The sequence below is a fragment of the Nesoenas mayeri genome (assembly GCF_963082525.1).
Source record: "Nesoenas mayeri genome assembly, chromosome: 3".
Taxonomy (NCBI): Eukaryota; Metazoa; Chordata; class Aves; order Columbiformes; family Columbidae; genus Nesoenas; species Nesoenas mayeri.
In genome coordinates this window covers 6,740,830-6,758,804 of record NC_137544.1, presented here as the reverse complement: position 1 = coordinate 6,758,804, position 17,975 = coordinate 6,740,830, and the positions used below count along the sequence as shown (strand labels likewise).

The 17,975-nt window shown below is 44.5% G+C and overlaps 1 protein-coding gene across 1 annotated transcript; it reads right to left on the bottom strand.

Moving 5' to 3' along the window:
• Positions 1-2,689: 2,689 nt before the first annotated feature.
• Positions 2,690-12,871, bottom strand: SLC25A27 (solute carrier family 25 member 27; the record flags this gene model as incomplete). Its single annotated transcript, XM_080342477.1, has 9 exons — positions 2,690-2,761; positions 4,190-4,292; positions 4,587-4,679; positions 5,325-5,409; positions 7,526-7,638; positions 8,132-8,254; positions 10,273-10,357; positions 11,101-11,292; positions 12,769-12,871. 9 exons carry the CDS (start codon positions 12,869-12,871, stop codon positions 2,690-2,692), a joined length of 969 nt encoding a protein of 322 aa, XP_080198603.1.
• Positions 12,872-17,975: the final 5,104 nt, after the last annotated feature.

Genomic DNA, 17,975 nt, shown 5'->3' with positions numbered 1-17,975 from the left:
CCCGACGGTTCTCCCGGCTCTGGTTCTTCCGGCTTCCCCGGAGCCAACGTCCCAGCGGGGCAGGGCCGCATGAGGTGCGGGCTGGGCCGCCCCTCCGCCGGCAGCGAGGCCCTGCCGCAAGCCCGCCTCAGGCTTTCTCAGCGCCTCAGGCCGCCCGCCGCCTATCACCTGTCACCGTCCGATCTGCGCCTCATCTGCGGCCGCCCCGCGGCACGGGGCACCCGCCTCCACCCAGCCAGGGCTGGCTCAGCCATCTGCACAACGGGGACGGTGACACCGGGCCGAGGGACAGCAGTCCTGTCTGTGGATGGAGACAAGCGACATCTCTGAGTACCTCAGGGAGCAGCAGGCGCGGATGCTTTGTTTGGTGTCCCCTTCGCGTAGCCTGGACCGTCACCCTGCTCCGCTTCATTTGTTCAGCTCTGCAAGAATGTGATTTCTCCCAGGTTTCACCCCCTTTTTCCTCAACTCTTGAGGTTTTGGTGAAGCTGCCTTCCAGCCTTTAGGGACAATGGTCTGAAGTGGACGTGTGAGGAAGAGGAAGGCGCAGGACTTCAGGGAGCCTTTCTCAGGCCACAGGAGACCTCAGCCCAGGAACCTTAGGCCACCCTCGAGCTAATTCTTGGCTTCTGAAGCTGGTAAGTAAATAAATATGGCCAAGTGCTTCACAGGGTAGAAGCTTCTGCTTGAAAAATTTCGAATTACAAACCACTAAGACGTAATGCAGAAAGTGACATGTTTTGCTCTTCAAATTATTTATTTTTAATACAAAATACTGTGAATCAGCACTCTTACAAACCTCTTTAGTGTTTCATGCTCAAAAAGGAGCTTTTTTTAGCTGTATAATATAGCCAAAACAGTTTTTCACTACAAGTCTTTTAAAATCACTTTTTAACAACTCAATAGATCAGGTACTTGTGCATATCTGCCATCAGGGTTATCTGAGTAACAGGATTGCAGGCAGGACCGCTCAGGATGTAACTGAAGAAGCTGCTTTGACTGCTCGTTTATAATTGCTGGTGATTGTGTGCAAAAAGTTTCTCAGACTAACAACTAGAAAAATTACAGTATTTTTGAACAAAAACATCTGATACCCTAAGAACAGTGAGATTGTTTCCAACCTGAAGTCACACACCCAAATGCATGTGGGCACAGCAGGTCTACAATACAATAAAAAAGTACAAGTGCAAGCCAAGAAGGTGCCCAAAGTGTTGGCATATTTAAGGTACTAGTTGCAAAGACTATTCTAGAAGAAATACTGAGTATTTGTTCAGAGACCTGTGTCTTGTACAGTCATTTCATTACTAGATATTGATGAATCAAAACCAGCTTTGTTCTGTCTACATTATGATTGGTTATACACTGCATTTTTTTCTTCCTGATTCCAAAGATAAGCCTGGTGACAAACAGCAGTAGTGTCCTTCTCTGTGAAATTTGGAAAGCTTTAAGTTTAAAAGTAAAAATCACTTATATTCAAAAATTTTGTGGATTTAAGAGAACATTATAGTTCCACCTACATTTAAAATGGGCAGTGTGTATTTCTGTGGGAAAGCGGTACCTTCATTACTCCGTCTGACACCACTGGGACTCTCAAAGGACAAGTAGTTCAGCCTGGTCCTGTGGACAGCATGTGTCTTATGAGTCCTTCAAGAGGGATAGAGTGAAATAGGCTTTTCATTTCCCGGGCACAGGACTGCATTTCACTCATTGCTATTATTCAAGTAGTTGAGTGAAGAGGTCAGGCAGTCTCTGGGAAATAACAGAAACAACCCCTTGCACCTTTTGTGCAAAGCAAATTTGAAATCAGGTAAACTGCTTTAATCTTTTTCGGTTCCTAGGGCTAGAGGTTTGGTTTGCTGAGGCATCAGGCTCATGAGACATAGTTCTTTATGTGTGTGCAAATGTAATAATAAGAAAAATTCTCAAATAATTTTATAGACTGCTTAAACACAGAAGATCACAGACTGGTTGGGGTTAGAAGGGACCTCTGGACATTATCTAAGTCCAACCCACCTGCTAAAGCAGGTTCACCAGAGCAGATCACACAGGAACGTGTCCAGGCAGGTTTGAATGTCTCCAGAGAAGGAGACTCCACAACCTCTCTGGGCAGCCTGTTCCAGGGCTCTGGCACTCTCAAGATAAAGAAGATTTTCTTCATATTCAGATGGAACTTCCTGTGCTTCAGTCTGTGCCCATTGCCCCTCATCCTGTCGTTGGACACCACTGAAAGGAGTCTGGTCCATCCTCTTGACACTCACCCTTGAGATATTTATAAACATGGATGTTCAGTGCTGTGTTGTTCCACCTGCTTGTGCCATTAGCAATAGGAACCATCTCCATTATCAAACAAGCGAACAGTATTATGTTCTACTTGCTTAGTGCATTTTTTTTACCTTTGTTTATTGTTCCATAAAGCTGATGCTGGCTGCCTGTTGCAGTATTATTGTGACCATTTTATCTTGTGGTTAACTTGAATTTCATATAGCAGTCTGCTGAGCAAAGAGTATCTTTAAGTCATGGCTACTGCTAACCAGTAAGGACTTGATTTGGGACAGCAGCCCATATGTGCAATTCTGCTGCCAGTCTCCTAAACGAATTAGATCCCTATGGGGTGGTGATGCCTTGTGGAATGAGGGTTCAGCTTTCCGATTTTTCTTTGCTTTGGGAATATTGAAGTGGTTTCACGATTTTAAAAAGAACTAACTCCGCAGATCCTTCTGATTTGTTCATACGTGAGCCAGAATACTAGTGACCAAGGAGCCTATGAAAGCAAACACAGAAGTTAGAAGCTTAAACCAGAAGTGACCCAATAAATAAACCCATTAGATTAAACTGTCTCCACTTAAAAATCAGATTCTTAATCTCATATTATGTCTTTCACTCAAAAATTGTAGCGTTGCATATGGTTAAGGCTACCCAGTCCTTCACAAGACACCTAAAACTTTGTTTTATTTCAGCTTGCCAACTGATAACTGTTTAACCTGAAATGTTTTATGCTTGGGAGGCTATTTCAGGCTGAATGCTTTTTATTTTTTTTTAAAGAGTTTACTTGTTCTAAAACCTTAATCAGAAAAGGACATGGTTCTCCTTGCATAAAATTTATATCCTGCACATGCATAGTTGAGATGCTCTATTTTGTTTTCTTTTCAGCAGTAGATTGGCATTTGGCAAAAGGCCGCCTTGTGCTTAGCAAACACCTTCTCCCCCACCTCTGAAACACCCACTAAACATTCCCCAAATTACAAGCCTTTAGGAAATCTAAATAACCATACGTTCCATGGAAATTTTTAGCTTACTATTAGACTTGTGAAAACCCCGTCAATTTTGATTGTGCTCCGGCTCAGGGACACAGGGACTGAACAGCTGAGCAGAACCTCCCTGTAATTGCTCTTACCAAAGGCTGCCACCACTGTTGTACTTGGTTAAATTAAAGAAAGGAGGCTTTTGCCTTTGATCATAGTGCTCAATCTGGTAATTTAAACAGTGTTAAAACCTTGAAGCCAGCGGCTAGAGTCTAGATGTAGCCATAGTGTTAATTTCTTTAAAAAAAACACTTAAAAAGAAATAAAACATAGTCACATCCAAACTGACTGTTGCAAATTGTTCCTTGTCCAAAATAACAAATATATAACAGTATATATTTGTATAACAGTATATATTTATATAGCAGCCAAGTTCCTGTTCCCAGACTCCAACTGCTGCTTGACTTAAGTGTACAGATGCAGCTTGAAGGGCACAGCTGTACACAGGAATACAAGAGGGGAAAATGTGAGATCCAGGGTGGAGCAGTAATGAAGTAATTCTGGGATCGAGAGAGAAGGAGGAATGAAAGTATAGGGGATGCAAAGGGAGTCCAGGGCTAGGAATAAGAAGGGTACAATGGAGAGTTTGGGGAAAGGAGAAAGGAGGTAGCCTGGAATTATTATTATTTTTTCTTTTAAAGGCAAGGAAAATCAGTAACAATTAAGCAGGACAACATTTTCCAAATTAAAGAGGTGCAGGAGGCCATGTGGGGGAAGTGACACTGAATGCAGTTGTGTCATCCACTGCATTCAGCTATGCTACCTGCAGTTAAATAAATTGTGACGCACAAATCAAATAGTTTTCAAAAAGTCTTGACAGACAAAGAACTTACATTTTAAAGCCACATTGTTCAACTGTCTTGTAAAGAGAGTTAAAAGGCACTTACCATCCGCATCCAGGTTGGTATAAAGCCTTTGTAAAGGGACATAAACCCTTCACCCTGTACACTTTGAATCAAGCAGTCCATGGAAGACCTGTACAGCAAACCTCTAGCGATGTGCAAGGAGAACAAATAGTGTTAGGATAATAGATACGCAGTTGAAAAATCTCATCCCCCCTGAAAAATAATCTGTATCTGATAAATTTGTACAAGCAAGAGCTGTTTTGTAAGCTCACTGGTGTAACAAGGAATGCTTAGGTGGCCATCACAACAATACCCCCAGACATTTACTAAATCAGTAAAATGATCATCAGGAAGGTGAAGAGCAAATTAGAGACTTTGAAATCAGGAGACTCAGGGTGTCAGCTTTCTATTGAGAAGACACTCTCCGAAGTGTCTGTACCTTCCCTGCTTATCTCTCGGCTGGTTCATTATCCGGGTTTTGACCACGTCAGCAGGAGTTCCCAGAACAGCAGCTACCAGGCCAGAGCAGCCACTGTCAACAGCAACAGACACTTAAAGAAGAAACTAAGATTTATCACAATTTAAGCATCGTGATTCTCGTTCTAATAATAAAGACATATTGAAACAGCTCTCATAAAATCACGAGTAATGCCTCATTACCTAACAAAAACTTGATCTGGGAGAAGGCTTGCTAGTGTTGGTCTTGCCCAACACCAGCTGCCCTCACCACTATATGCAGCTCTGAAGCAGGGAGAAAGGCTTCACAATAAGCAAGTTATGATATTGCTTATATAAAGCATATTTCTTCATAATTTAAGGGAGTAAAAGAGGTTGTTTTGCAGGAGTTATATTGCTCATTCTTACTGTTTGCTAAACTTGAACTAGATTAGATAAAATAGAAGCAGTTCTAGAAAAGTGAAAATTCCTGCACTCTCACAGGTCAGAGCTGAGGTGTTTAAATGCATCAGTAAGGCACTTCTATTGAGGGCAGTTTTGTAGCAATGGTTACATCCTTTCTCTTGTGTATTTTGTAAAAAATAACACCTTATAAAGGCGCATTTTATCAGCAGTATCACCACCAAAGACTGGTGGCTTCTGCTGGCACAGAGAAGAAGATTAAGACAGTGAGGCTGTAAATGCTCCACAGAGTAAAAGGGGTAATCAGGGAATACAGCACCTGGCAATACTGTGAGTCACACTGTTGTCCACAAGCGGCGTATTCAGAAGCAAAAAGTGTTTGACCGAGTCATAGGTGGTCAGATCTGTAAAAAGGACAATGAGAAAAAACATTGTCACAAGTAAATGGTGTCTGTGCTGTTCATTACTGACATGGAGGGTCCAGAGGAAACCACCAAGATGATCAGAGGGCTGGAACAGCTCTGCTGGGAAGACAGGCTGAGAGAGTTGGAGTTGTTCAGCCTGGAGAAGAGAAGGCTCCAGGGAGACCTTATTGTGGCCCTTCTATACTTAAAAGGGGCTGATAAGAAAGATGAGGACAGACTTTTTAGCAGGGCCTGCTACAACAGGACAAGGGGTGATGGTTTTAAACTAAAGGAGGGGAGATTCAGGCCAGACATGAGGAAGGAATTTTTTACACTGAGGTTGGTGAAACACTGGCCCAGGTTGCCCAGAGAGGTGGTGGATGAACCATCCCTGGAGACATCCCAGGCCAGGCTGGACGCGGCTCTGAGCAACCTGATCTGGGTGAAGATGTCCCTGCTCATGGCAGGGGTGGGACTGCCTTCTCTGATTTACCCTACAAATGATAGTATGGATCGCAAGTGGAAAATTCTGCAAAATAACTCAGTAACCAAACCTAGAAACATCACAATAAGAACAGTTCTACCTCTCCTTCCTCTGTGCAAGCATTATAAAAATGCTGGGAACATTAGACAAAAAAGTAGATGATGTTATGGAAGTTATATCATATTCTTCTGAAAGCAGATGTGAGTTATGGTGTCTGGACAATCTGAATGAAAGACAGTTAACAGGAAGTTAACACCAGGTCTGTGTTACATTTCCAGTGTCCTGAGCTTAAAACTTAAGAGCTCAGCCCACTAACCAGGATAACCCTCCCAACAATTTGTAGTGATTTACAGTGTAAATGTACCCCGTGGAGATCATTCTCCACTTGTGAAAGAGTTTGCGTGTTTAAGTTTACATGCCGAGACTGCAAGTTAACTTATGTATAGAGAGACACACCTTAGCCATTCTATAGAGCTCATCTAACAGCTCCTCCTGCAAACATTTATCCACCCAGTGATTCCTTTACTGCTGCTTAGCAAGGTGGAAACTTGCACCACCTCTCATTTCCTACCTTCAAGCCTTTTTTTATCGTTCTGCTAACATAACCCTGTGTTGAATGACCTAGAAATTAGTTGCCATCATGCCAAAGAAAATCAAATGTCCAAAAGAAAAAGTTGACAAGGCACTGCTGTATTATGTGCCAAACACAAAGCAAGTACTTATGGTGAGAACTCACAGGCAGTGTCTTTCACTCCTAAAGACATCTCCCTCCTTACTTTACGAACAGAACCCGAGGAAGGAGAGCAAGAACCATCCAACATATCCTAGCCATTTTGGAGAGACACAGAAAAGCTTTATCTCTGTGTGGAAAGAGTGAGTGCTTCTTGAATCAGCCCAGCACTCAGGCTAATGTTTGGAGTCTCCTTCTCTGGAGACATTCAAACCCACCTGGACACATTCCTGTGTGATCTGCTCTGGTGAACCTGCTTTAGCAGGTGGGCAGGACTGGATGATCTCCAGAGGTCCCTTCCAACCCCAACCGTTCTGTCATTCACCCTATAAGCTACAGTCCTTGCCTGGACTACACTCTAGGTGTACCTTTCTGCAGCTCCATCACACTGTGCCTGGGCCTTGTTGATCTGGACAGTGACCCATAGACTATCTCCCTAGCTTAACCTAGGACCTGTTTTATCACCACAGACCTGGTGATCACTGGGCTGTGTCTGACCCTCACGAGCCCTGATGCTGGCTTGGCCTCAGAATTGCCTTATCACTACATACTTTCTTGAGGATCTGGATCCTGATGAAACCTGCCTTCCTTCCCTGTCTTCTGCCCCGCTCACCTTGCCTGGGCACTGGGAGCTGGGTAGTGGCTGGTGAGGTCCCTGCTTTGCTGCCCGTGGGATCCTGCAGCTCCCGGCCCACCATCCCTCAGGCTCAGGCACAAACTGATTTTTAAGTAACTTGATTTTGACAGGAACAAATTGCTCAAGGCAGAAGTCACCTGCAGTGTGCTCCAAACAGGTCCACAGTGTAGATAACCAAGAAATTCAGACCAAGGAAGCAAGTGAACTTTCCTTAAAACTTCCTTAAAGCAGCCTTAAGTGCTACAGTCCAAGTTATTACATTTACCTCCCATGTTCACTAGAGCAGCTCTCTGGACATTTGGCACCCATCCAGCCCAAAGCCCCCGTATTCCTCCTTCAGACAGGATCTTCATAAATGCATGGTGTACTCCTCGAAACCTGAAATCAATATGCAACCTGTAAGTAGATAGCTCAGCTATGGGGAAGTCTTTGCATATTTCAGCACTGTGCTGCCCCAGGTCCTCACATAGGAATGGTAATTTATATCTGCAAGGATCTGGCTCTCTGGATCCATTTTTTGATCCATCTTTGACTTTATGCCATGATATTTTACCAAAAGTACTGGTTGCCCTGGTAAGCAGCAATCTGGTCACTGACAGACAACCCACAGCTGGGATGCGATGCTAAATGGACAAGACACCAAAGGATGCCAGCAGTTTTGAATGCAAAGAGCAGCATGTCCTGGTATCTGCAGGAGCATCTTGAGCCCTGCTATCTGCAGGCAAACCAACCCTTCCCTGCGCTTCTGCATCCAGCATGAGCCATCTTCCCCATCTTTTCTTCCAGCTTCCCTTGAGAAAGCCACAACCACACCCTGGAGCAAAGAGTGATCGTTAGCAGGAAAAGCACATCAGCTTCAGAAGGAACTGACCGTAGTGGCTTTCCTTCCAGCTTCCTTTTTCCTTCCATCTGCATCTGCACCTTCACCAGGTCAGTCGGGCTGGCGAAAAACTGTCCGATGGCACCTGCAGACATGCCTCCAACTACAGCTTTCCTGCCAGACAGGGAAAAAATGTACTTCAAAATACATTGAAAATGTACAAATTCCAGTGCCTGAGCTGCAGAGTTCAGCAATGGGACCCAGGTGAAACAAGTGTAAATGCTTATTCCTTATACTAACAGGCAGTGTTAAGGTAATGTGGAGATTGCAGGTAGTTAAGGTAGTCAGTAATACTTCTGTCAATGTTAAGAAAGGGCTAAGACTTATCTAGGAAAAAAATATCAAGTTATTGTAAGTTATGCTCTGCTTCTTCTCCAGGTTACATTATGCTTGTTGTTTAAGGTTTAAAGGCAGGATGGCAAGGTACACAAGTAGGGAGTGGTGCTCCATATATTATAATAACTGAATCCTGATCTGAAACTGTAAACTGCTCACTGATATATAAAACTTTTCTTTATCTCCCATTGCTACTAGATAAGTTTTGTTAATTTTCTGGTTCTACTTATTTTAGTAGAACCAGAACTTTCAGTATTATCCCTACTCCCCCTTCCATAGCATCAGGCATGACATATACTTTATCTCTATTAGATTTTATAAATGCCGTCTTTAAAACAATTACATTTTTCACCCAAGATTTTATTTTGGAGCAAAATGCCTGATTGGATATGATACTGTATATGATTATAAAAATATATGACTGACATTTTAACTATAAGGATTTGACAATTAGAAATTACTAAATTTTGCAGAACTTACAGAAAAATCTGCTTCATTCCCCATAGGCAAAGAGTTAATTCCGTGGCTGTATGCCACTTGCCTTGTCAAAAAAGGGAGATTTAACTGTTGCTGGATTAAACTTGCAAAACAGAGTCTTTGGTTTTGCTTTCTATAGGGATCACTTGTCTCCTCAGGACAGATGCACAGGTTTAACTAAGGCTGACATTTGTCATACATAAATGAACAAAATAATGTCTTTCTCTTCATAATTCGCCTCTTTAGTAGCCAGGAAATTCCCATCTCTCACTAACATACACAACTAGAATCCTATTCCCCTTACAGTCTCTATTTAGAATCCAGTGGCATAATAACTTCTTACTCAGGCAGTATGGCAAGGAGCAAACCAGCAAAGCGTTGCTGTACGGCTGCCACACAACACCTAGTGCAGGGGTGTCAAGCTTGTTTTCACCAGGGCCCACATCAGCCCCACGGTTGCCTTCCAAGGGCCAAATGTAACTACTACATTTATACAGTCCTAAAATTACATTTGGCCCTTGGAAGGCAACCGTGGGGCTGATGTGGGCCCTGGTGAAAACGAGTTTGACATCCTTGACCTAATGGGACCCATTCTTTCAGCAGCTGGGAATCTGAGATGTACCACCCCTCACTTCTCCAGAGCTCCAGAGGATATATGAGATATCCATCATACCTTTGGAAATGTGTCCTCGTTCTGTGTGGAGCTATTGGAGCTCTGGGGTGAGTTCAGAGCTGAGCAAGGCATGAGCTGCCAGTCCAGTTTTGCTCAGCTGAACGTCTGGTTTGCATTACCCAGGCAGCAGTAGGATTAGTCACAGTTATGCTGGTGTCGGGTTTGTGCAATGGCTTCTCCAACATCTGTTGCAGCTGTACAGTCACTTGCGCTTCATAACACCCCATGGCCCACATGGAAATAAAAGAACTGCCACTGCGTCACAGACCTTGAGTCATGGTAAAGGATGCCCAGCCTCTGCTCTCATCCAGGCCAATTCCTGCCAGCCCAGGACAGCTGCTCCTGTCAATGCAGTTTATCATCTCTTTCCATCTCTTTAGTAGAGTATCCTTATTAGAGTAATCATGGACCTATTTAAGCCTCTAAGAAACTCATTTCAATATTCATTTGTCCTGTTCCTATCTGAATGAAAAGTTACTGCCCTGAAACTAAAATCAGAAAGTCTATAACAGCGCTTAAACCCCTACTTTATTTTTACTCTTTTTAGGGTAGTCAAGCCATGAGGAAAAGACAGATTTTATGGCTTCAGGACTCCTACAGTAAAGACAGTCCCCAAACAGGCCAAAGCGTAAATATACAACATTACCACAAAGGAAAGCTTTCATCCTCAGCCCTGCCAAGCACGGAGTCACGGAGATGTTCATACGCAACCATCCGAACGCCAGAGTACACTGTGGAAAACAAAAGCAGGAGATGATTTTTGGATCTGTCATTCCTGGAGGTCACACTGTGATGGAGAGATCAAGAGATAGGTTGGAAAACACTCCGGAGCTTGCCTAGGCCAGCTGGTCCCTGCTCTGATGTTTGTGATCAAAATGGGGACAGTGAGGGGGCTGCCTGGTAGCATGGTCAGAGCTAGAACCTTTCAGCATCAGAGAATCTCTCCATCTGAGCCAAGAGGCAGCACAGCTTATGCCCACACGTTAAGGAGATGTGACCGCATTGCTTCCCTCCTACCCGGTGCCAAGCACAAAACCTCCCACAAGTGCTTTTGAGGTTTGTTGCTGTCACCCTATTTCCAAATAAAGCACAGAAAGCTGTTACTTGTGGCCAAACCGTTAATGCATTTCTTCATTCTAGTGCTTGCAACCTTATCTTTGTTTTTTCCCAGCCCATCCACACTTCCGTTAAATAAAAGATATTTATTGTTCTGAGGATTCTGTGCCTGCATGCGCTGAAGACCTTCCTGCAGAGACCACAGGGAAATTATATTTTGTGGTCCCAGAAGCCAGATTAAGGGCAAGAGAGGATATTGAGCCAGAATCCCATATATTTAAAAGTGGGATTGCAGGGTGGACTGAAAAATCCTCACAGATATATTTAAAGTCCAAGAAGAGGTGACAAGCTCACTTCAAAAGGCTGTTGGCCACAGAAGGCCGGACCCAAACTTGTCCTGTCAGGAGCGGATAATCACCTATGTGGCGGTAGACGGCTGGTGTGGCTCCTTGCCAGAGCTTTCGGAATCCCTCCTCTTGCACAATGCCAGCTGCCGTGCGCAGCATCCCGCGGTAAGGGACCGCCCGACCAGCGGCAGCTCCATCACGATGAGCGGCAGCTTCGCCTTGGACCTGCAGTCGGGTTTTTGTGAGATCCAGAGGAAATGTCACTGCGGGGAAAGAGCAGGGAACAAACGTGACTATGGATGCAGCTGTGGGGAGACCTACCATAATGGTCACATCTGTGACCCGGTGGGGTCTGTGTGAACACCAGTGGGCTGCAGGGACTGTAGCCAACGGGGTGCAGGTGGTCCGTGGAGAACAGAAGAGTCGCATCCAGATCTGTTAAAAGCAGCTCTGGGCGTGAGTAACCCAAATATGTTCCCATCAACACCAAGTCTTCCTCCCTTATTTATTTTTGCAGATTAGTTATGCAATACGCCTACTTTCGAAGAGACTCTGGGTTAAAAATCCTGTTCCAGTTATTCCCCTTGAATAAATATCAGTCAAATCTCTTATTGAGTGTATCACACCTCCAGTTCTGCCCAGCATGGTGGCAGCACACATTACAGAGTCAGGAGCAACCCCATGGTGGCTGTCATGTAATACAGACACCCATGCAGGTGAACATCTGCCTTACAAACCTCCTGAAAACATGCCAGAGTTGCTTTGCCAATGCAGAGACGAAAAGCAAGTTCAGCCTGTCGTTTCTCTCAGTGGTGGCCAGGGAACGTGGTCCACCTCGATCTCAGCATTCCAGGACTTCTCCTGAAACAGTATGAATACATATTTGCTGTCTCTAATTTCACTTCCAGGACAGGAGTGTCAGTGGGTGATGGATCTTCTCAGCCCATCTCAGGTGATGAGTCCCCAGGAGCGGGGTTGTCTTTAGTTCGATACCTCTGCGACATGCTGTGCTATGAGGTCCTTCTAGAGCAGGACTCAGAGGTATGAGGGAAATGCAGTCAAAGCCTCAGCAGATTTACAGTCTATTCATGAACTAAGTTTGGTATTCATGTTTAAAGAGTAGCAAAGACTGCCAAGTTACAAATCATGAGAGCAATGCAACAGATTTGCCTGTAAGAGCTTGTAAAAATTATATAGAATATGATGAGAAATATTCCAAATAAGTTACTGATCACAAAGCAGGGCTATGCAGTTACCAGGGTGCTTCTTTCCTGCATTTCAGAAAGCAGTTTACTACATTTTTACAGACTTCTCGACCGTAACCAGAAACGTAAAATTTGATTTTCCTTTGATATCCTGCTTCAACTATGAAAAGCAAATTCCTAAAGACGTCAGCCCCTTGCTACTAATTTAGGCAACAAATAGTCCTGCCTCTTTAGTCTTCTTCCAGAAACCCAGCAAGCTCAAAGCTTAAATTAGTCACAACTGCTCTGTTGTCACTGCAGCCTTTTGGTCTTGGAGGCAAAGATTTCGACCTGAAAAACCCCTCCCTCCAGCCACAGTGAGGTGGTAAAAAAAGACTTGCAAGGCTTAAATTATTGAAAAGTCACGATGAGCAGAGTCGAACAAATAGTGGAGCAAACACCGAGGAATGAGGCATGTGGAGGCTGAAGCTCCCCGTGCCCCCTGTAAGTAAATTTTGACCCCCTTCCCTCTTACAAAATGACGGTGAGTTGTACCTAGTTCTGCCACAGCCGCTGCACAGGCTGACAGAGCGAATTTGCTGGCTCGGGGCCATCTCTCTGGAAGAGGTAAGCTCTTCTCTTCTTCTGCAGGTGACATCTAGCGTCTAACATGAAACAAGGCTATAACCAGCCACCCTGCGAGGGTCTGGAGAAAAACAGCTCCTAACTCAGCTCTGTTCTGGGTTGTTGAGAAGACAAATTGCTGAAGGTCATGTTTCTCCAGCGCCAGCACCGGGAACTGCAGCAAGCCAAGTGCCTTCTGCAGAGCTGCGAGGTCCTTGTGCAGTGACACGGTAGACTCCTGCGCAACAGCATCCTGGGAAATGTAGTCTGTCACCAACGCCAGGAAACCGGCAATGCAGGTACAGTCACATGAACAATTTTGCCAGTTATCTACGTTACAAAATATATATATAATTAATGAGATCTCAAGATGATGAGAACACGTGGGCTCTGTGTGCTTTATGGGGTGCTGTCGTCGATGGCAATGACTGAAGAGCCCCAGACTGCATCCCCATGCCGGACGGCTGCACAGGCACTCAAGATGTATAAATTGATCCACAGCTGTTTTAATTAAAGCTGCATTATCAACAGCTACATGCAGAGCTGGAGAACTAACTTCTGAGTTAGTTCTCCAGCTCAGAGGTTAGTTCTCCTAGTTAGCAATTCACATCTCATGGAATTAGGCACAGAGCAGTGCAGTGTGAGCAAGGGATATGCAAACTGGAAAATACAGAAGCTGATCTCTGCCCAAATGTGAAAAGTTTAAAGCTTTTCCTGGCTGAATGCTGAAGCCTTGTTAATTGTGTGCCTAATTGTCCTCATTTCTCTTAAATTAATGGAGGCATATTTAGGTTCTCAAAAAGAGTAAGGCATGCGCTGTTCAAGAGAAGCTTTTTGTTTATCATTAAGGCTCAGCTGAATCACTACGTTAATCATTAGCCATTAATCACTAATCCTCATGCTGAGGATTTTTTAGGTCACAGAAACTTATCCCAGAACACCCCCCATCCCCCTGTCTGACTGATTCACATTTTGGTGTGCAGTCCAGGTCACAACTTTTCAGACAAATTAAGGGATCACTGCAGGTGAAATATTCAGCTAAAGTGAGATGAATTTATCGTGTCAGTCACCAGGAACCAGTTTTAAATTGGATCCTTCTTTGGGTTAGAATTTGTTACTATTCATGCAGTAATGGCACAAAGCACTGACAAAACCTTGATTAAAATGGAAAGAAGGCGTATTGCAATTTAATGCAAACATGCCTGGCTGCACTGAGGGTACAAGTGGTTCAGAGCCTCACTCTAGGCAGTTTATGCAATCTGCTGTTAGTGCTTTTGTGCCTCCCTCCATAGTTATTTTCTGGGTTTGCATCAGCTTGTGCCACTATATATCAGCCTGTATATCATCGATTCGTAGAGTAATTTAGGGTGGAGAGGACCTCTAGAGGTCATCTAGTACAATACTCGGAACAGGGAGAGCTTCAGAGTTATATCACGCTGTCCAGGGCCTTGTTTGGCCACCATCTGAAGACCTCCAAGGATGGGGATTTCACAACCACGGCCTCCTCCGGTGCTTAACCGCTCTGTGAACACTTTTTCCTTATATTCAATCAGAATTTTCCCTGTTGTGTCTTATGTGCATTGCCTCTCAGTGCTTAGATGTACATCTCTGGGGACGGTCTCACTCTGTCTTCTCAAAACCCACACGTTGAGGGGTGAAGGACAACAACTAGATCCCTCCTTAAAATAAACCACATAACATTGTGGTGTAGATCACTTTAAACTCACTGCTCGAGGTGTTCATATAATGTGAATATACTCCAATATTACAGGCTTTTATTTCTCTTCTACCACAGAAGTGTAGTAATATCAAAGTTAAAAGTGATATATCTGTTTCTTCCAGACAGTTTGCAAAATGGAGATCCACATCCTACTTGTCACAGTTGACATTTTAGGCTTGTTCTTCTGCACCTCTGACTAATGTAGGTAACATCCCAATATATTTCAGCACAACTGTTTTAATCAAGGCCATAGTTCTGTTTTTCACAGCTCTTAACTTCCTACTATCAGGTGTATTTCTGCTCTGCTACTTTTACTGTACTGCTTGTCTGCACAAGTACGAAGTGTCCTGTGTGTGCACCTATTCCTGTATAAGAAGGGAGTTAAACTATGTTTGTACAAAGCACTTGAAATGGAATAATCATGTCCATACAAAGTGCTGTACAGGTTGTGCACTGTACAAACAGTGTGGTGGTCCCATGGCTCAGCGTTAGAAAATACAGTAACGATGAGCTATATCCTTCTCCTAGTGAAATACGTAAAGCTGGTGACTCGATGGGGCCTCTGGGTTAGTAACTACTGAAGTATTATAAGAACATGTATGAGGACAAGTTCAAGCACGGTCCAGGTCTGTATGTTACTCAGACATCAGCGTGGTTTTATTCTAGTGAGATTTGGGAGCACAGATATAAAGAGAATGGAACAAAGCTGAGTTTGGGAGGAGGGACATGGGGAAACAGTTTTGGGGGCAGAGCCAGAAAGGCTGAGACCGATTAAAAAGGAAATGCATGGGTGGAGGTGGTGAAGGGAGAAACGTAAGGTGTGGTTTACAGCTGGATGCCTGTCTGTGAAACAAACATATCAGATGAAGAGCTAGAAAGTCTGAGCAGGGCTTGTTCAACCAAGGAGTTGGGAGCTGAGGATCAGGTCCTGGGGTGGAGCAAAAGAAGAGATTTGGACAAAGAGCCAGAGCAGAAGAAGAAAAAATCCCAAAAAGAAAAAAGAGAGGAAAGGGGAAAGGAAAGGGGAAAGGAAAGGGGAAAGGAAAGGGGAAAGGAAAGGGGAAAGGAAAGGGGAAAGGAAAGGGGAAAGGAAAGGGGAAAGGAAAGGGGAAAGGAAAGGGGAAAGGAAAGGGGAAAGGAAAGGGGAAAGGAAAGGGGAAAGGAAAGGAAAGGAAAGGAAAGGAAAGGAAAGGAAAGGAAAGGAAAGGAAAGGAAAGGAAAGGAAAGGAAAGGAAAGGATCAACCAAAACCACAAACAAACAAACAAACAAAAAACCCTACAAATGACAACAAAAACAGTTGAGGTTGGAAGGGACCTGGAGACTGGGTAGTCCAACACTCTGCTCAAGGCAGGTTCACCTAGAGCAGGTTCTCAGGACTGTGTCCAGCTGGATTTTGAATGTCTCCCAGGACTTCCCAGCCTCTCTGGGCAACCTGTTCCAGTGTCTGGCTACCATCACAATGAATAAAATAATTTTAAGTGGAATTTTCTGCATTTGTGCACACTGCCTCTTGCCTTTTCACTGGGCACCACTGGAAAGAGCCTGGCTCCATTCACTTCACACTCTGCTTCCAGTTGTTCGTGCACACTGGTAAGATCCCCCAGAGCCTTCTCCAGGCTGAGCTGTCCCATCTGTCTCAGCCTCTCCTCAAATGACAGATGCTCCGGCGCCTCTATGAACTTCTTGGCCCTTCATTTCACTCACTCCAGTCTGTTCATGTCTCTCTAGCCCTGAGGAGCCTAGAACTGGACCCAGCACTCCAATGGATCTCTCCAGCTCAGAGCAGAGGGGATGATCACCTCCCTTGACCTGCTGCCAACGTTCTTCCTAATGCAGCTCAGGGTGCATTAGGAACATTTCTAACTCGTGTTCAACATGGTGTCCACCAGGACCCCAGATCTGCAAAGCTGCTTTCCACTCAGGTAGCCCCCAGCCTGGCACATGGGGTCATTCCTCCCCAGGTGCAGGACTTGGCATTTCCCTTTGTTGAACTTCATAAAGTCACTTTTTTTACTAAGAAAGGTTGGACCTTTGATCCTCAAGGTCTCTTCTAACCTGGTATTCTATGGTAAGTCCCCGTTTGCCCATTTTGCCAGGCTGTTGAGGTTCCTCTGAATGGCAGCATGTTCATCTGTTCTATCCAGTACTCCTGGTTTTGTATTGTCTTCTTGAGGGTGTGCCAGAGTAGGCTGTGAGAGCACTTCCTAGTTTATTTTTTTATACTTAATGGATTTCATACATCATTTCAATGTTCCACTTCCATGCTTGCAAAGAAACAAATCTGACCTCTCTGAAATCTTGTCTTCTGACATTGCAGTGGTATTGTAGGGGCCACCAGCACATTTTGAATTGTCAGCTCAAGCTCCGAAGCCTTTCTCTGCTCCTCAGACACTGGACACACATCTAGCTTTTAATGATATAATCTCAGGAGAGAAATACCTTTCATAAAGCTTACTACTCCAGGTGGTGCCTGCACAAGTTTCTTGCCATCTGCCTTGCTGAAAGCTAAATGTCTGCAGATCGCAGACTCTCTGCTTTGTAATCTTGATGTTGCCAAAAAATACTTTTAAAATGAAGAAAGCGACTCACTGCTCTGCTTGGGTAGCCCTCCAGCAACTTGTGCGAAGTTCAAGGACTTGCCACAGCAACTGTTGTAGGAAAATAAGAAATTAGGATTTTAGGCCTATATCAGTGTTATAAGCTGTGCTGCTAAAGCTGAAAGTCTCAGCTTGTATAGCCCTTACCCAGAACCACGAGCGTGGTTACCTTATGCTTGCTTTGTACCTTTAGTTAAGACATTGATAAATGCTGTTCTTAGGGCCGCTGATTTCCATGCTAGACTGATGAACTATAGATAACAAATGAGACAGGCCCTGTGACCCGATGACCTTCCGTTCGGTACTTGCAGTAATGGATCAAGAAAGAAGTGAAACCCGCAGACCACTGGACAGTGACATCGTGAATACTTAGAAAATTCCACTGGACAATGATACATTTTGCTTAGTTACACAATACCTGTTAGAACCCTATATAATGACTAGCTGTATTGCTGTATGATTGTCACTCTCTGAGGAGGTGACCCAACTCTGCTGTTCCTGCGAGTCTTCTACAATAAATACTGCTCAGAGTAACCCACAAGAGTTTGAGTCTCTGTCTGGCGCCTCCTACTACCTTTTATCAGCAACATCTGAGTTTTGCAAACAGCGGAGTTTGTCCTCATCCCAGAGTGGAGGAGAACTGGCTCTGCCTTTTCCAAAACACGGGCTTGACCCCTGCGTGGCTCAGTGCTTTGGCAGCTTGTCTCCATGGCAGTGGTCAGCTGGCAAGACTGATCAAAAAGGCCCTTTTCACGGGCTGGCCCTGCCGGCTGCTGCGTCAGGCAGAGCAGCTGCTGCGTCAGGCAGCGAAGAGGCAAA